The sequence below is a fragment of the Panulirus ornatus genome, chromosome 56 (assembly GCF_036320965.1).
Source record: "Panulirus ornatus isolate Po-2019 chromosome 56, ASM3632096v1, whole genome shotgun sequence".
Taxonomy (NCBI): domain Eukaryota; kingdom Metazoa; phylum Arthropoda; class Malacostraca; order Decapoda; family Palinuridae; genus Panulirus; species Panulirus ornatus.
This window is the reverse complement of record NC_092279.1, coordinates 25,982,465-26,008,426: the sequence shown is the minus strand read 5'-3', so window position 1 is coordinate 26,008,426 and position 25,962 is coordinate 25,982,465. Positions and strand designations below refer to the sequence as shown.

General features: G+C 38.7%; 1 protein-coding gene across 1 annotated transcript in view; it reads right to left on the bottom strand.

The window, feature by feature from the left end:
* Positions 1-25,962, bottom strand: part of Stt3B (catalytic subunit 3B of the oligosaccharyltransferase complex) — a 101,109-nt gene that overhangs the window by 69,391 nt on the left and 5,756 nt on the right. Inside the window, exons 3-7 of the mRNA XM_071693593.1 lie at positions 25,194-25,371; positions 24,258-24,522; positions 20,963-21,134; positions 4,767-4,945; positions 1,386-1,513 (exon numbers count right to left, since the gene is read on the bottom strand). Of these exons, the coding sequence (XP_071549694.1) occupies positions 1,386-1,513; positions 4,767-4,945; positions 20,963-21,134; positions 24,258-24,522; positions 25,194-25,371 (922 nt within the window). The remainder of the gene's footprint in view (positions 1-1,385; positions 1,514-4,766; positions 4,946-20,962; positions 21,135-24,257; positions 24,523-25,193; positions 25,372-25,962) is intronic.

The following is a 25,962-nucleotide window of genomic DNA, read 5'->3' as shown; positions in this document are numbered from 1 at the left end:
TAGATGTGCCTTTCTTTGTTCGTTTCCTGGTGCTACCTCGCTAGCGCGGGAGATGGCAATACAGTATAGGAAAAAATATCCAGTTTTACTCAAACCCATCACACTGAAAAAAAAAAAGGCAAAATGCCTTAAGCTGACTGGTGGACACATTACTCTAATGATTGTAATGCAAAGAAGCATTAAAAAACAAACTAAAATATCAAATTGTCCTTAATAATAATTTTCAAACATACTAGTTAAGCATGAGTACAGACACTTTTTGATAACACTTTTTATACATAATAGATTTTCCCGCATTAGTGAGGTAGCATTCAAGAACAGATGGCTGAAACTTAGAGGGGAAAAGTCATCACTTAGCCCCATCTCTGTTCCTTCTAGAAAACTAAATCTGAAGCAGAAGCTTTCCTGCCCCCTGCTCCCACACCTTATAGTCACCTTCTATGATATGTAGGGAATACATGAGACATATTCTTTCTTCCCTATGTATGTTGATATTCACATGACGCAAATGCACCTACAATCTACATGTGTTAGCAAGCTTTACCTGCAAGAGGATACACCAAAAGTGAAAAATCACCTTAAGCAATGCTTTGTTGGGAGTATAGTCTCACCAAAGAACCTTGGACTGCATGAGCCTTTAGAAAGAAGTTCTAGGTAGCAGCAGGACTCTTTTACAGAAACTGGTCCTGAGATAATCAAACCAAAATAAATCTAAAGGATACCCAAAGTAAGTCTAGAAACAGCTAAGAACCTAATGATTTTACAAAATGTGTGTAAAGAACAATTCTTTGATGACTTAACTGAAGCAGACCTAGCATACAGCCTATACGAGCCAACTGTACTGACACTGGTTTAAGGTACTGGTTCTCTGCACATAGCTACTGACCAAACATGTGTTACAATGCTTTAGTAAATGACTGCTGCTAATAATAAAGGCAACTTTATCATACATTCATCATAAATGTCTTTCTATGCACAGGTTTAGATGTTAAGATTCATATGCATGTGTAACTGTGACCAATATAATCTATTCTGTTGTATTTCCATACACACATACAAGAGTGCACACACCAAGACATATACTCAGATGAGCATGCCATCTGTTGGTAAGCTGAGTTACTCTATCAAGCTTCAAACTCAAAATCTCAAGAGATTAAAAGTCCATACTCCTCCAGGGCTGTCTATGCAAATCTTAGTGCATGACCCTAACTTTAGGCCTCAGCTTTCTATCTTTTTTGTTTTCTATTTCAGCACTGAAAATATATTGAATATACTATATGTCTTTTCATATGTCCCAAAATGAATTCAACATTTTCAGTCTCTAATAAACAGACTGTTAATGACTATCTTCAAAATTACATTTCAACATACTTCTAAGAACTTACCTTCAAATAAACTTCAAAGAGCCGTGAAAAAGCTATGCCACCCAAAACACAAACAACTGGGGTAAGTGTTAACATCAAACGCACCATTACACCAGCAAAGTAAACGGCACTAACAGCAAACAACACAACTGAAAAAAAAATTCATAGTTAAAACAGCTTCCTTTAGTCCTATCTACCTATATCCCTGAAACCTGTTCCAACTGGAACTCCCTCAAAGGGGTGGCCATAACAACAAAGTCTCCATAACTAAAGAACTCCAGTGCCACTTTTAGCCTTTATTGCCTCACCCTTAAAAGGCCACTGGCAAAGGGCAAGTCTAGTGCAGTGTTTACAGAGGCTCCTACCTCATGTTCCTAATGACTATTTCTATCTAATGCTGCTTTAGTCCTGCATTAAAATTACTATCTTTATCAACGTAACCCTGCATAGATTTCTTTAATCTAATAAAATTTTGGAGTAATATTAGAGATTCAAACTGAAAAGACTTTGGCTAAGATTTCATTACGAGAGCTGCCTGATAAAGAAAAAATACCTAAAATATTTTTCCTGAAACAGGAAAATCAGAATAATCACAGTTATGAAGAACAGCATCTTTATTCCAGACATTTTGATATGCCATCATCAGTTGCTAAAGAGAAACAGCAAAAAAACTAAGTCAATACAGGTTGAGCATCCCAAATCCATATATCCAAAATGCTCCAAAATCCAAAACTTTTTGAGTGGCAACATGACGTTACAAGTAGAAAATTCCACACTTGACCTTACCTGCCCATGCTGGGCTGTGATGCTCTGTTGGTACTGGTTTGTTACAAGCCATTGTCACCACCAGACCTATATCCATTACTCACTGAATTTTGCTTATTCTCTGCTCCGTGGTACAAAGATATTACTGAAAAAGTCAAAAAGGCCTGCAGATACCTTATGGGTAATAGTGAAATAGCTGAAATGGTTCTGAATCAAGGTCATCATGATGAGAGACATTGAAAATTACTTTGTTAACACTGTAGAAAACATGCCTATAGCCGACAAAATGAAAATGTGATGGACTTCTTGAAGGACTAGAGCAGCATACATTCATAACAGAACAAAAAATCATGTCAGTTTATAAAATCAAAGAGAGACTTCTAAGACAAAAACCACTGTTAATGAGGCAGATGACTCTGGAAGAAACATTTAAAAAGCCATCAAGCAGAATGCCTCCTCATCACTAGAGGACCCACTTCCTGATCCCTCAACCTCTGATGTTCCTTCTCACAATCCTTCTCATAATAATATCAACAGCTATATACCATCCCCCTCAAGTTTCTCAAACCATATGTAGTTCTAGTATTTGTTGCTACATTTATCTTCTTTTGTAAGCATAGATCAAGTTTTTTTTTTTTTTTTTTTTTTTTTTTTTTTTTTTTTTTGTAAATGCAAAACATTATTTTCATGTGAAATCTGACTTTCATCTCCACTTAAAATGCCATGTTTGAGCATAACAAGACCAGCAACATTACTGTGTTGAAATTTTTTCAGTTTTCATTACAATTACAGCTACCCATAATTACCATAAATTAATAGATTGCAATTATATCTACAATAAAACCTAAAAAAAAAAATACAGTGTACTGTAACCTTCTAATCAAAACAGTATTGTACGTGGAAACTGAAAACTTGCAGTTGTTTGTTGTTGTTATTGTTTAACAGCTGATACAGGTATTCTGCTGATGCTACTGTGCTGCTTAGTTATCCTAAACACAATATTTTTTCATTGTACTAATGGTATTTCATATATCTTTACTGTCAAGTACTTACATGTGAATAAGTGTGAGAAAATGATTGCTTATCAGTAGCATATAAATTCAGAGTCAGGAATGAGGGCGATTCCCAACAGCCACAAATTGTCCACATGGGCAGCTGAGGCTGTGACACCTTAGCTTTCTGAAGGTTCAGTGTTACACAAACTTTGTTTCGTGCACAAAATTATCAAAAACATTGTATAAATTACCATGAGGCTATTAGTATAAGATGTTTCCAAAGCATGGATTTTGTGTTTAGACTTGGGTCCCATCCCAAGATATCTCATTATTCATATGCAAATATACCAAAATCTCAAAAAAAAATTCAAAATCTAAAACACTTCTAGCCCTAGGAATTTTGGATAAGGGATACCCAACCTGTATAAGGAAAACTACCAGTTAATCAAGAAGATGTCGAAAAACAATACAATGAAATTTAGTCAATTCAGCAGGACCAGTCATAAGTTGTCCACCCCTCCTTACTCAGCAGTAGGAGATCATTCTGAGTTGTGGAATATCCTCCCACTGGGATAATCTATAAATATTTGACAGTCGCTCTGATGGTAATTTGAGGATATTAGAGTCACTTTATACAGACACTCAAACCCCAATTTCACAAAACTATGTTTCTGGCACCTTTAAACATAGTGTAAGGGTGATGCTGCCTTGCTGAATTGTTTTTTAGCATTCAGTAATTTACTTGTTTTATGGAATAATTTTCATTATGGAGTTTTTAATATTCTTTTGCCACTTTGTTTACACACTGATGATGACAAGACAATATGTTTTCTAAATGTCTTGAGTAAAGATTTTGTTCATCATGTTCCTAGTTATTCTCTTTTTCCTAAAGACAAGTTTATCTAAGAAAATCTGCATCTGATATCCTAAAACATTTCATCATTAAAGAAAAAGAATGTCATAATTTGAAATATGAAGCAATTCTATTTCACATCTATTGCAACTAAAACACATTTATTTGAGTCTGTACTATAATTTCAAGAGCCATTACTACAAAACATTACCATCCTTACTCCTTTATTCTATACCCAGCAGGTCAACCCTCTTCCATTCTTCTGCATTCTGGGACCCAAGACACATACATATGACAAAAACGGAACTACTAGCACCCACAAACATACCTATTTTTGCCCTAATAGCCTCTACTTTCACACACTCCTAAATGCACCTAGCTACTCTAAGTCCTTTCCATTCAGCTTTAGTCTCTATGCATTTTATCTATCTCCCTGCTGCACCTCATTACTTTGTTCACATTCATTCTCAACTTTCGCTTTAGTCTCTATGTATTTTATCTATCTCCCTGCTGCACCTCATTACTTTTGTTCACACTCATTCTCAACTTTCTCCTCTCACATACTTTCCCAAGCTCCATCAACAGTTTCATGAGTTTCTTTCACGAGTCCACCACCTCAATCATGCCATCTGCAACAGCAGCTGTATCACTTCTCGTAACACATAAATAACTCCATTTCCTAAGCCGAGGTAATCATTTTGTCCAGTCTAAAATCAATCTATTTCTGGATTCTGCCCGTATGCATTTACAATTAATAAAAATTACTAATAACACTAAAGATCAACTTACTAAAGACTCTCTCATCGTTGACATTCTTGATGCAATACCACAGTCCAACAGGGAAAGTAGCTACAAGGATGTGCAGATCAAAGAAGAAGCTAAACCATGTTGTGGGTTGATGCTCTGACACAGAAGCAATAATGGGAATATGAATCTTGGCATATCCAGTGTCCCATAAGGAGTAGAACCTGTTAAATTAGATAAGATATCCTTAAATTCTAGCAGACATGTTTAGCATTTACTTTTGTCAAGCTTGGAGTGACTATCTATACATTAAGGCAAATACCTCTGATGTGGGCAACAGTGCCTGGTATTGATGGCTACAAGGACTGCCAAGCTTGCTCACTTACACTAAGAATTATACCTTTCTCATCTGACGCAGTTAAAGGAATCACTGTATCAACTAAGTAAACCACATCAGATGAGTAACCCCTTACTCCTCAAGAAACTGCTGCATTTTTATATAATTTAAAATCTTATACATCAAATGCTGTCCATAGGTTTATCCTTTATCTAGGAACAGGGAAAAAACACCACGAACCACATATCTCCTTAAACTCAAAGGATAGAAGCTGGGAAGGTGGAAATTCCCCTCTCCTCTATTACCATGTAAGAAAACAGGAAGAAACCAAATGAAGAATTTTTCTTAAAAGGCTCAGGCTGGGGTGTCTCCATAAGCATTGTTATAATCATGAAGAAATGAAATAAGTGCTAAATTCGACAATGTTTTAGCTCTGAGCAAAATCAAGTTATAGGGTACAGGAATATAGTGGTTTTGATATTAAGAGGGTTAGTGAAAGGAGAAAAGAAAAGGAAGGGGTAAAACTTCTAATACAGAACAAACACTGAAACTCTTAAAGATCACAAGGTTAACACTGCATCCTTACTAAGAATTAGTGCTTTACACATATCCTTTGTGGGAATAAGACACACAACAAAGCCTCTCCAGCATATACTCCCTCCTTTTAACTCTTACCAGTTTCTGAAATCCTTTGGTGGCCAGTATAAGGTACAGAGCATTTTTTTTCTCATATTTCATCTTATTGATATTTACCTGCATGAAAATCGAAATGATGAAGAGCTTGTAGATTTGTGTGCTGAAAAAGGACTGGTGATTGGGAATACCTGGTTTAAAAAGAGAGACATACATAAGTATACGTATGTAAATAGGAGAGATGGCCAGAGAGCATTATTGGATTACATGTTAATTGATAGGCACATGAAAGAGAGACTTTTGGATGTTAATGTGCTGAGAGGAGCAACTGGAGGGATGTCTGATCAATATCTTGTGGAGGCGAAGATATGTAGAGGTTTTCAGAAAAGAAAAGAGAATGTTGGGGTGAAGAGAGTGGTGAGAGTAAGTGAGCTTGGAAAGGAGACTTGTGTGAGGAAGTACCAGGAGAGATTGAGTGCAGAATAGAAAAGGGTGAGAGCAAATGACGTAAGGGAGTGGGGGAGGAATGGGATGTATTTAGGGAAGCAGTGATGGCTTGCACAAAAGATGCCTGTGGCATGAGAAAGGTGGAAGGTGGGCAGATCAGAAAGGATAGTGAGTGGTGGGACGAAGAAGTAAGATTGTTAGTGAAAGAGAAGAGAGAGGCATTTGGACAATTTTTGCAGGGAAATAGTGCAAATGACAGGAAGATGTATAAATGAAAGAGAAAGGTGCAAGAGGTGAAAAAGAGGGCAAATGAGAGTTGGGGTGAGAGAGTATCATTAAATTCTAGGGAGAATAAAAAGATGTTTTGGAAGGAGGAAAATAAAGTTCATAAGACAGGAGAACAAATGGGAACATCAGCGAAGGGGGCAAATGGGAGGTAATAACAAGTAGTGCTGAAGTGAGAGGGAGATGGAGTGAGTATTTTGAAGTTTTGACGAATGTGTTTGATGACAGAATGGCAGATATAGGGTGTTTTGGTTGGGGTGGTGTGCAAAGTGAGAGGGTCTGGGAGAATGATTTGGTAAACAGAGAAGAGGTAGTGAAAGCTTTGTGGAGGATGAAAGCCGGCAAGGTGGCGGGTTTAGATGGCATTGCCGTGGAATTTATTAAAAAAGGGATTGACTGTGTTGTTGAATGGGTGTTGACGATATTCAATGTATGTATGGTCCATGGTGAAGTGCTTCAGGATTGGTGGAATGCATGCATAGTGCCATTGCACAAAGGCAAAGGGGATAAAGGTGTGTGTTCAAATTACAGCGGAATAAGTTTGTTGAGTATTCCTGGGAAATCATAAGGGAGGATATTGACTGAGAGGGTCAAGGCATGTACAGAGCATCAGATCGGATGAGAGCAGTGTGGTTTCAGAAGTGGGAAAGGTTGTGTGGAACAGGTGTTTGCTTTGAAGAATGTATGAAACACTCAAAAAAACAGATGGATTTGTATATAGCATTTATGGATCTGGAGAAGGCATATGATAGAGTTGATAGAGATGCTCCATGGAAGGTATAAAGAGTATATGGTGTGGGAGGTAAGTTCCTAGAAGCAGTGAAAAGTTTTTATCGAGGATGTAAGGCATGTGTACATGTAGGAAAAGAGGAAAGTGATAGGTTCTCAGTGAATGTTGGTTTGCAGCAGGGGTGTGTAATGTCTCCATGGTTGTTTAATTTGTTTATGGATGGGGTTGTTAGGGAGGCGAATGCAAGAGTTTTGGAGAGAGTATGCAGTCTGTTGTAGATGAGAGGGCTTGGGAAGTGAGTCAGTTGTTGTTCGCTGATGATACAGCACTAGTGGCTGATTCGGGTGAGAAACTGCAGAAGCTGGTGACTAAGTTTGGTAAAGTGTGTGAAAGAAAGCTGAGAGTAAATGTGAATAAGAGCAAGGTTATTAGGTTCAGTAGGGTTGAGGAACAAGTAAATTGGGAGGTGAGTTTGAATGGAGAAAATCTGGAGGAAGTGAAGTGTTTTAGATATATGGGAGCAGATTTGGCAGTGGATGAAACCATGGAAGCAGAAGTGAGTCACAGGGTGGGAGAGGGAGCGAAGGTTCTTGAAGCATTGAAGAATGTGTGGAAGGTGAGAACGTTACCTCAAAGAGCAAAAATAGGTATGTTTGAAGGAATAGTGGTTCCAACAATGTTTTATGGTTGTGAGGTGTGGGCTATAGATAGGGTTGTGCAGAGGAGGGTGGATGTGTTGGAAATGAGATGTGTGAGGACAATTTGTGGTGTGAGGTGGTTTGATCGAGTAAGTAATGAAAGGGTAAGAGAGATTGTGGTAATATAAAGAGTGTGGTTGAAAGAGCAGAAGAGGGTGTATTGAAATGGTCTGGTCACTTGGAGAGAATGAGTAAGGAAAGACTGACAAAGAGGATATATGTGTCAGAGGTGAAGGGAACGAGAAGTGGGAGACCAAATTAGAGGTGGAAGGATGGAGTGAAAAAGACTTTGAGCGATCAGGGCCTGAACATACAGGAGGGAGAAAGGCGTGCAAGGAATAGAGTGAATTGGAACAATGTGGTATGCCGGGGTCGACGTGCTGTCAATGGATTGAACCAGGGCATGTGAAGCGTCTGGGGTAAACCATGGAAAATTTTGTGGAGCCTGCATGTGGAAAGGGAGCTGTGGTTTCAGTGCATTACACATGATAGTTAGAGACTGAGTGTGAACGAATGTGGCCTTTTGTCTTTTCCTAGCGCTACCTCATGGGGGTAGGGGGGATGCTATTTCATGTGCGGAGGGGTGGCGATGGGAATGATTAAAGGCAGCAAGTATGAATATGTACATGTGTATGAATATATATATATGTACATGTTGAAATGTATAGGAATGTACATGTGCGTGTGTGAACATGTATGTATATACATGTGTATGTGGGTGGGTTGGGCTACTCTTTCATCTGTTTCCGTGTGCTACCTTGCTAAAGCGGAAGACAGCGACAAAGTATAATACATACATAAATGCTATGTTTCTCTGCATACATATATTTCTTAGTGGTGTATTACTCACAATTTTGGACTTTAGACATAAATATGCATGACTTCCTTTGCCAATTTCTGAATGAAAAACTACATCCAAATCATGTCAAATTTTGTTAAATGGTCCCTAAGAGCATGACACCTCTATGATGTCACCTCCCAAGGCCTCCACTTCAGCACTTTCTACCTGGTGCTCTCTCTTTGAGGAGGAGTCCTCCAGTAAGGATGCTCATACTGCTTTCGCTAACCCAGCTCCTAAAAGTATCGGAAGATGCACAATCCATCTGGCACCCTGTATCAGAGCCTCACCAGGTTGGAGAGATGCTTCCAATGTCATATGTGATCGACAAAAAATGAGGAGGACACATTGGCAGTGCAATGTCTGTGAGATGCCAAAGTGAAAAGGGCCATGTTTCAAGCTATAACTATAGAAAATTTGGTAGAGTGAAGTATACTTACATAAGTGATGCTCTGACCTTTATGGAGGTATTGCCTTACTAATAATGATAATTCATTCCAGTTGTGACTGATTTTCTTATATTCATACATAAATTAACCTACCCAACAAGGTAAGAAAGATCATGAGAGACAAGTGTTTTGGGAGCAGCTGAATGAGTGTGTTTGTGGTTTTGATGCACGAGACCGGGATATAGTGATGGGTGATTTGAATGCAAAGGTGAGTAATGAGGCAGTTGAGGGAATAATTGGTGTACATGGGGTGTTCAGTGTTGTAAATGGAAATGGTGAAGAGCTTGTAGATTTATGTGCTGAAAAAGGACTGATGATTGGGAATACCTGGTTTAAAAAGCGAGATATACATAAGTATACTTATGTAAGTAGGAGAGATGGCCAGAGAGCGTTATTGGATTACGTGTTAATTGACAGGCGCGCGAAAGGGAGACTTTTGGATGTTAATGTGCTGAAAGGTGCAACTGGAGGGATGTCTGATCATTATCTTGTGGAGGCTAAGGTGAAGATTTGTATGGGTTTTCAGAATAAAAGAGTGAATGTTGGGGTGAAGAGGGTGGTGAGAGTAAGTGAGCTTGGGAAGGAGACCTGTGTGAGGAAGTACCAGGAGAGACTGAGTACAGAATGGAAAAAGGTGAGAACAATGGAAGTAAGGGGAGTGGGGGAGGAATGGGATGTATTTAGGGAATCAGTGATGGATTGCGCAAAAGATGCTTGTGGCATGAGAAGAGTGGGAGGTGGGTTGATTAGAAAGGGTAGTGAGTGGTGGGATGAAGAAGTAAGAGTATTAGTGAAAGAGAAGAGAGAGGCATTTGGACGATTTTTGCAGGGATAAAATGCAGTTGAGTGGGAGACGTATAAAAGAAAGAGACAGGAGGTCAAGAGAAAGGTGCAAGAGGTGAAAAAAAGGGCAAATGAGAGTTGGGGTGAGAGAGTATCATTAAATTTTAGGGAGAATAAAAAGATGTTCTGGAAGGAGGTAAATAAAGTGCGTAAGACAAGGGAGCAAATGGGAACTTCAGTGAAGGGCGCAAAAGGGGAGGTGATAACAAGTAGTGGTGATGTGAGAAGGAGATGGAGTGAGTATTTTGAAGGTTTGTTGAATGTGTTTGATGATAGAGTGGCAGATATAGGGTGTTTTGGTCGAGGTGGTGTGCAAAGTGAGAGGGTTAGGGAAAATGATTTGGTAAACAGAGAAGAGGTAGTAAAAGCTTTGCGGAAGATGAAAGCCGGCAAGGCAGCAGGTTTGGATGGTATTGCAGTGGAATTTATTAAAAAAGGGGGTGACTGTATTGTTGACTGGTTGGTAAGGTTATTTAATGTATGTATGACTCACGGTGAGGTGCCTGAGGATTGGCAGAATGCGTGCATAGTGCCATTGTACAAAGGCAAAGGGGATAAGAGTGAGTGCTCAAATTACAGAGGTATAAGTTTGTTGAGTATTCCTGGTAAATTATATGGGAGGGTATTGATTGAGAGGGTGAAGGCATGTACAGAGCATCAGATTGGGGAAGAGCAGTGTGGTTTCAGAAGTGGTAGAGGATGTGTGGATCAGGTGTTTGCTTTGAAGAATGTATGTGAGAAATACTTAGAAAAGCAAATGGATTTGTATGTAGCATTTATGGATCTGGAGAAGGCATATGATAGAGTTGATAGAGATGCTCTGTGGAAGGTATTAAGAATATATGGTGTGGGAGGCAAGTTGTTAGAAGCAGTGAAAAGTTTTTATCGAGGATGTAAGGCATGTGTACGTGTAGGAAGAGAGGAAAGTGATTGGTTCTCAGTGAATGTAGGTTTGCGGCAGGGGTGTGTGATGTCTCCATGGTTGTTTAATTTGTTTATGGATGGGGTTGTTAGGGAGGTGAATGCAAGAGTTTTGGAAAGAGGGGCAAGTATGAAGTCTGTTGGGGATGAGAGAGCTTGGGAAGTGAGTCAGTTGTTGTTCGCTGATGATACAGCGCTGGTGGCTGATTCATGTGAGAAACTGCAGAAGCTGGTGACTGAGTTTGGTAAAGTGTGTGAAAGAAGAAAGTTAAGAGTAAATGTGAATAAGAGCAAGGTTATTAGGTACAGTAGGGTTGAGGGTCAAGTCAATTGGGAGGTGAGTTTGAATGGAGAAAAACTGGAGGAAGTGAAGTGTTTTAGATATCTGGGAGTGGATCTGGCAGCGGATGGAAACATGGAAGTGGAAGTGAATCATAGGGTGGGGGAGGGGGCGAAAATTCTGGGAGCCTTGAAGAATGTGTTGAAGTCGAGAACATTATCTTGGAAAGCAAAAATGGGTATGTTTGAAGGAATAGTGGTTCCAACAATGTTGTATGGTTGTGAGGCGTGGGCTATGGATAGAGTTGTGCGCAGGAGGATGGATGTGCTGGAAATGAGATGTTTGAGGACAATGTGTGGTGTGAGGTGGTTTGATCGAGTAACTAACGTAAGGGTAAGAGAGATGTGTGGAAATAAAAAGAGCATGGTTGAGAGAGCAGAAGAAGGTGTTTTGAAATGGTTTGGGCACATGGAGAGAATGAGTGAGGAAAGATTGACCAAGAGGATATATGTGTCGGAGGTGGAGGGAACGAGGAGAAGAGGGAGACCAAATTGGAGGTGGAAGGATGGAGTGAAAAAGATTTTGTGTGATCGGGGCCTGAACATGCAGGAGGGTGAAAGGAGGGCAAGGAATAGAGTGAATTGGAGTGATGTGGTATACCGGGGTTGATGTGCTGTCAGTGGATTGAATCGGGGCATGTGAAGCGTCTGGGGTAAACCATGGAAAGCTGTGTAGGTATGTATATTTGCGTGTGTGGACGTATGTATATACATGTGTATGGGGGTGGGTTGGGCCATTTCTTTCGTCTGTTTCCTTGCGCTACCTCGCAAACGCGGGAGACAGCGGCAAAAAAAAAAAAAAAAAAAAAAAAAAAAAAAAAAAAAACAGGTAATGAATCTATTCTAGCTTTACAAGTGATTTTTATATTTCTTTATATATAAATGAATTCATGAAGCCAGTTACAGTACTGAATTTATTCTACTTCTATGAGAGAACTTTGTATTAAGTTTCTATACACAAATGTACTTTGGTAGACAGGTATTTATTGAGTGATATCCATACTTGGAATTGGTACTTTAAGCATATCCTTGGCAGGAATAAGACACAACAAAGCCTCTCCAGCATATACTCCCTCCGTCCAACACTATCATTTTCTGAAACCCGTTGGTTACCAGTATAAGGCATAGAGCAATTTTTTTTTTCTATTTCATCTTACTGATATTTACCTGTTTGAATGTTTTGTTTCTCTGCATATATATATTTCTTAGCAATGTTTCATTCAATTCATTTATATACAGTAAAACCTGTTATCTAAAATGCTTGAGGAATCAACCATTGTGGATAAAAATTTCTGGTTATTTTTTCTAAATATATTCATATATCTTTAGAGCTTTAGACCTGAGCTGAAGGTTACTAAGGCTGCTTTTCTCCTTTGTCTCCTTCTCTGTGTACAATGAAAGCATTTTCTCCATCTTCTCAATAAGTGGATTTCTAACCCTTGTTACCTTGGCTGACAGTGGAGTCGAATGGACCAAAGCATTTCAAATTTTCTAAGCATTCTTCTTTATGCTGCTGACTGTAGATTCACCTAGGTTGTAAGCACACTTAAGTGCTGGCTCCCTCTACATTATCATTGTATTGTAAGATTTCTTGCCTTATTTCTAAGGTCAGAGAAGTTCTCTTCCTCTGAGGTAGGACACAATGCTGCCAGAAGTTCGGCTGCCACATAAACAAACACTAACACAGCTGGTTGCAGTTGAAATATATTAGCAGGTATACCTAAATCAAACAACTACTACCGATGTGTACACAATGGTAGTAACTGTGAGATTAACCTGATGGTGGGAATATGGTGTGCTCCACCCAGGACCCATGTTTCCAACATCTGCCAAACCTTATACAAGTTTTGGTACACTCATACGGCACACATCCACACAGTAGTGAATTTTAACAGCATAGAAAATGGGACGGTAAAAGTAGGTTCTTTGCACAACAGCAAAATTGCAAATAGTGAAACCATATACAGCCAGAGCAGGGTATTTCAAAATATTTCATCATACATAATCGCTGTTTCCCGCATCAGCGAGGTAGCGTCAGGAAACAGACGAAGAATGGCCCATCCACTCATATACATATATATACATAAACGCCCATATACATATCAACATATACATACACAGATATATACATATATATACATGTACATATTCATACATGCATGCCTTCATCCATTCCTGCAGCTACCCCACCACACAGGATATAGAAGTTCGGCTGCCATATAAACAAACACTAACACAGCTGGGTGCAGTTGAAATACATTAGCAGGTATACCTAAATCAAACAAGTACTACCGATGTGTACACAATGGTAGTAACTGTGAGATTAACCTGATGGTGGGAATATGGCATGCTCCACCCAGGACCCATGTTTCCAACATCTGCCAAACCTTATACAAGTTTTGGTACACTTATACGGCACACATCCACATAGTAGTGAATTTTAACAGCATAGAAAATGGAACGGTAAAAGTAGGCTCTTTGCACAACAGCAAAATTGCATTTAGTGAAACCACATACAGCCAGAGCAGGGTATTTCAAAATATTTCATTTATTATCATACATAATTGCTGTTTCCCGCATCAGCGAGGTAGCATCAGGAAATAGACGAAGAATGGCCCATCCACTCATATACATATATACATACATAAACGCCCATACACGCACATATACATACATATACATATCAACATATACATACACAGATATATACATATAACACATGTACATATTCATACATGCATGCCTCCATCCATTCCTGCAGCTACCCCACCACACAGGATATAGCACACACACACACACACACACCCAGAAAGGTAGCACCAGGAAAAGACAAAAAAGGCCACATTCATTCACACTTAAGTCTCTAGCTGTTATGTGTAATGTGCCGAAACCACAGTTCCCTATCCACATCCAGGCCCCACAGACCTTTCCAAGATTTACCCCAGACACTATTTATATATATCTTACATAAAGGAAATAACATATGTAAGCAAACAAGCACCACTAACTGCCTCAATCTTCTTCTGCTGCTTGGTGATGTAAATAATCATCATGCCAATGTTAAACTTCATAAGGCTGCCTTGGACTCACCCTTTAGTCACCCTCATTCACAACACCACCTTCTTTTTAAAGCATAAAACATTCCCCTTGCACTTTGTGCAAAACATAGACAGCTTAGAGGAGCTGTTAGGCTATTGCTTATGTTAGTAATCCAGGGTGCACAAAATACACAAATGGGCAAAACCAGCATACAATACTGCATCAGAAATTACATAGGAGATGGTAAACAATCATCCTGTCCACAAACATGGGTGGTGAACACTAATCACTGTAGCTCAGTGCATGCACAACAAAATATCTTTATGTATCTTTTTTCATTCTTTTATTTTTTCAAATAACTGAAGATTGCCAATCAAAATGTAAAAAACATACATCCTCAACTTACGGATAACAGTACTTTCTTCCTTGAGTCTCTTTCCTTATATCAGTCCATACAATGTGTAGGGAAACGAATCTTTTACACACTGTATGTTGTATAAAGACAACATATGGGTGGGAAAGTTGGCTTAGTAACTTGTCCCAGGCCATAATATGGAGCTTGGCAACCCCTTCACTGTGAAAGCAATTGCCTTGGGTATTGGGCTGCTACATCATAGTGTTAACATGGGTTAGCATAGCAGTGGAACATGAAAGGTGGGTAACTGCTACTGCCCATGGATGAAAAATTAAAAAGAGTGAAAAAGAAAGTAACACAATATAGTATAGTAAAAGCTGAATGAATGTTTTGTGAGTTCTGATAAAATGGAGTAAGTCACCGAGACAAGGAATCTTTTTGTAAGGGGAGATGATGTGGCAACTGACGTTACAACTGGGAGGTATGGGGGTTTCATGTGTAAACAAAAATAGTGAAAAGCTTGTTTCAGGTGATGAATGAGGAAAGGTTATCAATAACAAGTGGTTAAAGAAAAGAAACGTGCATAAGTATACAAAGGTAAATGGGATGAGGTGCATGGATAGACTGTGTTAAATTACAGGTGTGCAAAGGATAGAACACTGAATGTGAACATACTGACAGGGGTAGCAGGTGGTGGATTATCTGATCATTCCTCAGTGGAATTACCTGATCATTCCTCAGTGGAGAAAAAACAGAGTTGATGGTGGGGATGGGGTGTTAGGAGGAAAATCCTGTGAAAGTGATGAGGCATTACTGAGTGCACCCATGTGCTGAGATACCATGAGAAAGTGAAGAATGGCATATGAGAGTGAATGAAAGTATAATGAAGTGGAAGGAATTTATAAAAACAGTAATGAAGTGTGGTATAACAACATATGAGAATGGTCTGCAAGATGTGAAATGAGAAAGTTAAACTGTCAGTGAAACAGCAAATGGAGGTATAAGGCTGATATCTGCAGAAGGAGTGCAAATAACTGGGAGGTGCACAAAACAAGGAAACAGTTGGATAAAAGGAAGGCCTAGGAACTGAAAAAGAAACCAAATGAATGAGTAGGGGTAGAAATAAAAAATAAACTTCAAGGAAAATGGCTTAAAATGAAATGAACAATGTGAGAAGAACAGCTGGAAGAAGGGAATAACAGCAAGAACAGATGGAGAAATAACAAAAAAGACACGTGAAAAAGAAAAAGTTAGTAATCTGATGAACTGTCAACTACCATGTGTACTTGTGTAACCAGTGATCCTAAGTAATGACTAAACTAAAATTTTTAGCCAAAGTATCCTTCACTCTTTATATATTTCAAATAACAGCTGATCTCACTTTTTCAGAGGACCAAGAATGCTGTGAGACAAAAAGAGATGCTTAATAATCCAACAATAGAGCTAAGAATAAAGAAGAAGAAGCCATTTACAATTGTATGCAAATTATATCAGTTATGTTATGGGCCCATATCCAGTTTTCTTCATGGGGGTGGCTAGCATCATTCAGCACAACACACAGCTTAGTGCAATTATAGACAAAATGCACATCTGCACTACTGATATGAATGAAAGTGGCCATATCTTACCTGTATTATGATAAAAATGCAAAAATATCCTCAAATGTATGAGTAAGAATGGTTGGCAAAGAAAATGTTATATCTAATGCTGGTGGTCCCACTGATACTAGGTTATCAACCAAAACCTCCAAACTTTTATCATAAAAAGGGTTTCAACTTCAGTATGATATCAAACATTTTTCAGATGCCAATTTTCATCACAATAAGACATGCAAGAATTCAAAGATAATGCAGGTATTGTCCCAAGGCTAAAATACAATTACATTTTGGCAGAGCAGTGTGCATCACCTTCAATTCCCACTAAGGAACACTGCTTCCTTCCCACATACAGGCCTTTTGTTTTCTTGAAATACAGTTCTCTCTTAATAATTCACATAAACAATGTTTTAGTAACATTACAATGTGATCATCATTAAGCCTCTGAAGTTAACCATTTGACATGTTTTGTCAACACTTTTGTAACCACTTCACCTGCCATATTAATTATGCATTTTAGTACATATTAACTCTTGCATCAATCACACACTCATTGTCTGCAGAACAGTGAGCATACCTGCTGCCACCAACAAAAGAACAATGCTGCCCCCAAGGATAACAGCTTCCCCAGAAGGAACACTGTGCTTCCTTCCTAGCTCCAGGCCTCCTGTTTTCCTGAAGTGCAGTTAATAACACAATGTTTCAATAAGCCATTTTATGGACAAATCCCTCACCTACTGTGCTTTCATGCTGAGCACACCAATGCCATCTATTGGCAGAAAACCAATTCTATTCCTCCAAGAAACATGAGAGAAAATTGCAGCAATTTAATAATAAGTATGTATGCTTCTATGTTTACTTTTATGCATCAGTAACCAGATTATCAAGTATCTTTCTCGCTGTATTTGACATCAATTGTAGTTTCATATTTCACAGGACAAGTGGTAATGTCTTTGTAGGATATTGTAATGAAAGGACTGGGAATGGTGTTAGATGTTTTGTGAAAAAAGTTTGATAACACTCAAGCAAAATTTCAACCTTTTTTTGTCCCAAGAACTATTTTTAAAATAGTACTTTTTACCTTGAATTCAAATGTTTTTTAGAATTTTCTATCAGGCATGGTTTTTTCTTAAGTGACAGACCAATTAAATTTCATAATAAGTGTATATTACTCATTCATAAATAAGAATGGTATTACACTTAAAAGCTTACCTCTAAAATGTAGAAGTGCACGACTTTTGGCTATATTTGGGGAACATCCCTCCTTAGTGTCCAGCAGTAATCTGCCAATACAGAGGGGCTCCACTTTCCTTGCTACCACTTTTCCATGTCCAAAATGTCTTGGTAAAATCTTTTGTCATGCTCATCAATGACAGCCCCAAAATTTTCTGGGAAAAAGACTAAGTGCGAGTCCAAAAAGTGAATTTTTACTTATATTGCACTCCAGAATTTTACATGAAGTCAATAGATCTTTCACAATATCACAATAATTTTCTGATCTGCAATCCCCCCAAAAATCTTTGCAAACTCTCTTAATGACAGCCATGCAGTTTTTTCAACTTCCAGCAACTCTTCATCGAACTTTTCATTTCAAAGCAGTTCCCTGATTTGTGGTCCTATAAAAATACCTTCCTTGATTTTTGCATCACTGATTCTGGGGAATTTATATCTCAAATATGTGAATCCAGGGCCAGTTTTATCTGTACCTTTGATGAAGTTCTTCATCAACCTGAACTTAATGTGCAAAGGAGGTAGATAAATCATCTCAGGATCAACAAGAGGAGGACTCTTCTTCAATGGAGTCAGTGAGGTTCACTTTGACATACACTTTCTTTACATAATGATATTTCGTGTCCCAGCTGTCCCACTCACAGAGGAAACAACAGAACTTCGCATAACAAAGTTGTATTTCGAGTAAAAGTGCCACAACCCTTAGGTCACTACATACATTCCATTTAAAGCCCCCATACTTAATTTTTCCCCAAAGAAGTTTCATGTTTTCATATGATTCCTTCATGTTAACTGCGTGACAGAGAGGAATGGAGGGGAACTTGTTTCCATTGTGGAGTAAACCACTTTCAAGCTAACTTTTGATGAGTCAATAAACAAGTGCCACTCATCTGTGTTATATTCGTGGCCAAGAACGAACATCACAAAATACAGCACACCATCTTCATGGGAGAAAAATTCTTTGAAAACAACACGGCAATCATGATAAACAAATCTAGTTTCAATCTAGAGAAGATTCCAGCCCTTTAACAAGGAACCCAAAAATTCGACTTGCTTCTTGGACAAATTCAAATTGCGGACAAGATCATTAACATCTTGACTCAGCAAGTGTGGTTTACTTGAACAACAGCCTGCTTCAAAAGTTGGATCTATATTGTCCTCTACTTGGTCTACTTTCTCATCACCTAACTCATTGTCACTCAGTGTCATGTTTCTTGGAAGCTCTGGCACTGGCCATTCCTGACTATGAGGTACAGGCCTCATAGCAGATGGTAAATTAGGATATTTAACAGTATGCTCAGATTTTGTTAAGCCATTCAAATTTGTCATGCAGAAGTGGCAATCCTTAGTAGGTTCTTTGGGTTCTCTCCAAACCACAGGAATGGCAAAAGGCATAAGGCATGAATCTTTTGCCCATGCTGTGAAAAACCTGTCACACGTGACACAACAAATATGGAGGGGCCCAACTTTTATCCTGGTCACCCACTTTACAACCAAAGTAATGCTCATAGCATTTTTTAATGAGGGGTGTGAAAGAACATTTTTTGCGATAAATGTCAATTCACCGCAGATGAAGCGGAAAGAATTCCATCTATTTACGCAGTTTCTCGGAATCATAATGGTGGATGGGGCATCAGCCCAACAATTGAATACACAAAAGCACAATCTGTCAACAGAGTGGAAAAGACACTTGTTTTCACATTGAGTTCTAGCCTGCAACTGACAGTGAACTGCTACTCAGAAGTGGGCACAGTTAGAATGTCCCACCATTTGTCAAAATTTTTGTTTCAAATGCTCCTCCGTAGAGCACTGATACATATATGCTGTACAAAATGACATCCAAGTATGCTGGAACAAAAAACTATGGATGACAGAAATTCAGAAAGCATATTTGGATTCAGCATGCATAAATAAACAAGAAACATACATTTCTTCCATGGGGCAAAATTTCTGTTTACCAGTGTAATGATCAAAATTCCTTGTTTAATGGAGAAAAACTGGAGGAAGTGAAGTGTTTTAGATATCTGGGAGTGGATCTGGCAGCGGATGGAAACATGGAAGCGGAAGTGGATCATAGGGTGGGGGAGGGGGCGAAAATTCTGGGAGCCTTGAAGAATGTGTGGAAGTCGAGAACATTATCTCGGAAAGCAAAAATGGGTATGTTTGAAGGAATAGTGGTTCCAACAATGTTGTATGGTTGCGAGGCGTAGACTATGGATAGAGTTGTGCGCAGGAGGATGGATGTGCTGGAAATGAGATGTTTGAGGACAATGTGTGGTGTGAGGTGGTTTGATCGAGTAAGTAACGTAAGGGTAAGAGAGATGTGTGGAAATAAAAAGAGCGTGGTTGAGAGAGCAGAAGAGGGTGTTTTGAAATGGTTTGGTCACATGGAGAGAATGAGTGAGGAAAGATTGACCAAGAGGATATATGTGTCGGAGGTGGAGGGAACGAGGAGAAGAGGGAGACCAAATTGGAGGTGGAAAGATGGAGTGAAAAAGATTTTGTGTGATCGGGGTCTGAACATGCAGGAGGGTGAAAGGAGGGCAAGGAATAGAGTGAATTGGAGCGATGTGGTATACCGGGGTTGACGTGCTGTCAGTGGATTGAATCAAGGCATGTGTAGCGTCTGGGGTAAACCATGGAAAGCTGTGTAGGTATGTATATTTGCGTGTGTGGACGTATGTATATACATGTGTATGGGGGTGGGTTGGGCCATTTCTTTCGTCTGTTTCCTTGCGCTACCTCGCAAACGCGGGAGACAGCGGGAAAAAAAAAAAAAAAAAAATTATCTCATATCAATTGGACATGTTAAGTTTTTTGGTACAGTCTTACTGACCATGCTTTTCAACCTCTTGGAAATGTTATTCATGAAAGTCAACCCCTCTAGTATTATCTAAAAAAAGTTTGACTCAAAAATTTGATAGCTACATATGGTATGTGTGGAATGAAAGATAAATGGATATTGTATGTGTGGAGAAAACTGGGATGCAGAGTGAGACAGTTGCCAATAATGCGATGGTACCTAAAGGCTTATATGAGTCTGTATCACTTACCTGGCATTCTATGAATTCTTGGTAAAATAACTACTTTGAATTTTATTGGCAAGTCCATGCAATTCACAAAAAGATCCATATTATATGTCAGCTCTTTAATTCTTTAGTTAAAGTTGAAATGTGAGACAATTCCCCTTGAAACTATAAAGTCCTGGCTTCATAATAGTAGCAGAAGAGCTCTTCTCTACTTCAAACAGGAACACTAATAAAAATCTATATAATGAACAGTGTGTACAACCAGAGTCAAATTTCTAAATACAATAATAAAATTTTTGTGTTATAAATGTACATATATAAAATTTTCTGCACATATTGATTCCTGCTACAAAAACAACAAAAAGCACTGGGGGCATTACTTGTGTAAAATAAGACTCTACACAGCATTTAAGCATATTTGAAACATAAAAATATTATTAGAGTTCAGAAACAAACCTGAAATCTACACATACCGGCCACTCCATGGAGCAACAACACCCATCCAAGTGAGCCCAACCACGGCTAGGAACACAATACCAGCAGCAGTTCCAGCTGCCACAATGAAGAAGTGTCGGAACTCTGCCCTAGTCATGACACTCTGCAAGTACTTGAGTACAGCCACTGCATTCAACAACGCAAACACTCCTACAAAAAGAGAAATCATAATATTCATTAAAATGCTTTCTGCAAAACGATGAGGGAGGAAAGCTACTAAAAGCAGAGTTGTTTTTGCAAGAGAATTAGGCACGTCTGCTAGTACAAAGGGGGAGGGTGAGTTGCCCCAGTTGAAGAGGCATTTGCAACAGCGGTGGGGGATGTTGCCAGAGCTGTTTCTCAACAATTTCTATGTTGGTCTAAGACTTGGTCTCAGTTGTGGGGAAGAACCTTCAATTAGAAGACTTTCTGTGATGTCCTAAAATATAGGGAGGGCTTTATCAGCCAACATGTCTTGGAGCCACTGTCATGTGTCAGGGAGTGTGCTGCAGTAGTTAGTCAAGGAGTGAGCTGCTGTTGTGTTGTGGAGTGAGAACCATCATAATGTGTCTGTGCGTACAATACATAAACAAAGAATGGTTTCTTGAATTCAGGCTGTCATTAGGCTGAAAATTCAAAGCTGAGATGTTTGTCTGTGTGTAATTACTTATCAATTACCTGCTCATACTGTGCAGGGAGGGAGTTCTACAGTCATAGTACCCTATTTCTTGAACACCCCAAATAAATGTATGCTGTCTGCATCAACCAAGTCCACATTCACCCTATTCCATTCATCCACCATCCTTATAATAGAGAAGCACTTCATTACATTTTTTTTTAAAAAAGTTTCTTAATTTCAAGTTCTTGTATTTCCTTTGGTTGCTCTATCCTTACAAGTCTCAAAAGAATCATTCATGGTCCATGTCATTAATTTGTTTTAAAAACAGTTTTTGTATACAGTCCTGGCAGAAAAAAAGCATGATAAGGCGCATGCCAGTATTCTTCATCCATTTATATCACATCCCAAAACATGACTATGAACGACGTAAAATACTGGAGCAGCTCATGGACATTGGTGTGTGTGTGTGTGTGTGTGTGTGTGTGTGTGTGTGTGTGTGTGTGTGTTGGGGGGGGGGGGGGGGGGGGGGGGGGGGTTTAAGTACATTCAAGCAACTGTAAAATTTCCAGGCCCACAAAAGGTTTGGGGAGCTTTTGACTATAATGGAGTTATTAGTCTTGTGTTTTTACTTAATATGTGATAATGAATCAGAACTGATACCTGGAGCTGTTGTAAGATGAATTACCTGAGTGTTTTGAGAAGACGGGTTGTGATGTTTTATAAAAGATTGTGCACCGTGCCACACTGCTTAATCAATACATGACTCGTTTGCATTTTATGGTGTGACATACATTAAGGACTGGCCAGGTAGCACCTGACTTTTAACTCCGCTGAGAACTTGTGGTCAATCATAAAGTCACAGCTGTGTGGGCAGGATACATCCAGCATTCCTAAGCTCCAGACCTCCATACAAAATATTTGGGACAACCTTGACCCTACACACCTTCAGCATCTGTTCCCAAGCATTCAGAGCCTAGGGATGTCATACAAAGTACTAAAAGGGGGGGGGGGGTACCTCTTTTATCTTGTTTATTGATATTTTCATATGATGCATCACACTAAGTAGGTCACACCAGTTTTTTTCTGCCAGCTCTGTAGGCCACTCCTTTCCAAGGTGATAAAATTTAAAGCATTAAGCCTTTTCCTGTAACTTAGCTCTCTTAATTATGGTACTACTTTTGTTATCCTCATCTGGACCTCTATTAGCTTTCTTCTTCCTCTGGGGCAGTAACCAAATTTTAGAAACTTATTCTAGTTTTGGGCTAATGTAGGATATGAATAGCTTACTAAATTTTTCCTTTTCCACATACTTGTAAGCTATTTGAGTATTTCTCAGCAGGCAGTTTGTATGTGTGTGTGTGTGTGTGTGTGTGTGTGTGTGTGTGTGTGTGTGTGTGTGTAATTACCTATTCATACCATGTGGGTAGGGAATTATACACTCATGGGGCCCTACCTCTTAAACATTCTCTAATATCATACACCTTCTTCGATCTACATATGCTGTCTGCATTAACCAAGTCCTCAGTCATTCTAGTTCATTCACCATCATTCATACTACAAAAGTACTTCTTTACATCTCTTTTAACAAGTTGGGGTGCAAGTTTGAATGGCAAAAAATTGGAATTGAACTGTTCCAGATAACTGGGAGTTTATATGGCAGCAAATGGAACCATGGAAGCAGAAGTGAGTCATAGGGTTGGGGAGAGGGCGAATATTCTGGGAGTGTTGAAGAATGTGAAGAAAAAAAAATATCCAGGAGGGCAAAAATGAGTATGTTTGAAGGAATAGTAGTCCCAACAATATCATATAGATGCGAGGTAAGGGCTATAGATAAGGCCGGGTGGAGGAGGGTGGATGTGTTGGAAAAGAAATGTTTGATGACTGTATGTGGTGTGAGGTGGTTTGCTTAAGTAATGAAAGAGTATGAGGGAAGTGTGGTAATGAAAAGAGTGTGGTTGACAAAGCTGAAGAGGGTGTGCTGAAATGGTTTGGGCATATGGATGGAATGAGTGAGCAAAGTTTGATAAAAAGGATATAAGTGTTAGAAGTGGAGGGAACCAAGAGTACTGGGAGACCATATTGGAGATAGAGGGATTGAGTGAAAAACACTTTGAGTGATCAAGGCCTAAACATGCAGAAGGGTGAAAGGCATGCATGGGATAGTATGAACTGGCTGATGTGGTATATTGGGGTTGATGTGCAGTCAGTAAGCCATGCAAAGGTCTGTGAGGCCTGATTGTGGATAAGAAGCTGTAGTTTCAATGCATTACACATGAGCAAGATAATGTGAGCAAATGTGACCTTCCTTCAGCTGTTCCTGGAGCTACTTCACTAATGTGTATATGTCAATCAAGTATGAAAAAATGTGAACATTCAAAAACTCAATTAGTTTTTTAACAATTTCATTTAAAAATATCTATTTTTACACACATTTACTTAAAAAAGAAATTCTAAATAAATTAACCAGGAATAATTGGTAAAAGGAAAGTGTATCTCAATAAGAACAAATCTTATCTAAAAATGTGAATGAGTTTGGCATAAATGCAATTCCCTGAATGAGAGACCATATGACCAACAAGAAAGTGGGAGTCACCTGGCCTGATACCCTAAAAGCCTTAAAGTGAAAGACATATCCAAATCATTTACAAGTTTGTATAAAACATCCAAGATCTTACCAGCTGCTGCCATGTGCTCAGAGGTCCTTATTGGCTGGAAACCAACAAATGGGATCTGCATGGAGCAAATCAACCCCAGGATATAGAAGGTTGTGTATGCTGTGTACAGACGGTGAGAAAAACGGCCCATTAGCAAGAGGGCAAATACGTGCAGGGGGATGAGGTTGATGATGTAGACATAACCACCCCATGCGCTCACCATATAGAAGTATGAAAGTGATGCCACTGATGCCCAGAACAAACTACCTGTCTTCACAGATTTTACCTGATAAAAAAAAGATAAAAAAAAGATGTCATTAAAATCATAATTTTTGCAAATTCTATGGTACATTGTTTCTTAGATCAGTAACCTAACACTATGATAAAAGAAAAATACCATGAAATAACAATCCTTTCAAACTTTTAACATCATTGGGAAGTAAGAAATATACGTAAAACATCATACATTGAGTAACATCTTTTGTAAAATCTAAAATTTCTTAAAGTTAACAGAGTTTTACACCATTATTTATGAAAAAATCTATTTTACAAAATTGACAAAGTTTATGAAGTCTACACCATACTTTAAAAGCAACATCTAATGTGTTATCTACAATCAATGACTAACCATTCTGAAACAGCTGGAGATTGGAAAAAAATCAGGCTTCAGGAATTTTGTTCAAGCTTTTTTGCTACCGCTTTCCTTAATTCATGACAGTCATTAAATACATTCTTGATATTAAAAATCAATCATACAAATTTTGAGGTATCTACTTCTACAATGCAATGCCTTCATCTTTCTGAAAATGCTCTGGGCATCAGTTCATAAATGCAATACTTTCCAGTAAGGAATTTTCCCACAGTCTAAGCTACAGGGTATCCCACCAACAATTCTTGTATATCTTTTAGAAAAAATGATTGCACGGTTAAACAGTTCTAAAATAAAAACCTACTTACCCAGAGGAAATACGTAAACATAAGGGCAAAGATAGCAATACCCTCATTATCGTAGCTCCCTGCTACAGATCGACTGATGTAACCAGGGACAACAGCAATAAAACAGGCAGCAAATAAGCCTGCTCCAGATGACCAAATCTCTTTAGTCAACAAGTAAGTGGCAACTGCTGTCAAGCCACTGCAAATGACGGAAAATTTGGGTTAATGATTATGTAATCAAGTCAAATCAAATCAAAATATGAGTATTTCAAATTTTTTCAACAACAGATGAAGCAAGAGGAAGGGGCTAAACATCAAAGAAAGAGCACTGTTTCTCATACAGCTATTTGTTCACCACACTGTACAAGGTAAAAGGGATGATAATATGATTCATATACCCTTTGGACAAAGTCAGAATTATTCCAAGTTTACACTTTATCATCCCAAACTGGTAAAAATTCACAAATCAGTGGGAAGTGTGTTATCTTTTGTTTATGAAGACAATGCCATTAGCAGGATTTTGACAAAGAATCTTTGAAATTCGAGATGCATGCTCTAACTAATCAACTTTGCCTGCACATTTCATTTCAATCAGAGATAAAATTATATCCTATAAATACTGGATTAACAGGAATATAAGGACAAAATAGGCAAAACATGACTTACACAGGATAAGAACAGTCTAATTCAGTTTGCCTTTCCATTCTAGTACTAATTCACTTATGGTGTATGCGTGTGTGTGTGTGTGTGTGTGTGTGTGTGTGTGTGTGTGTGTGTGTGTGCTGTGTGT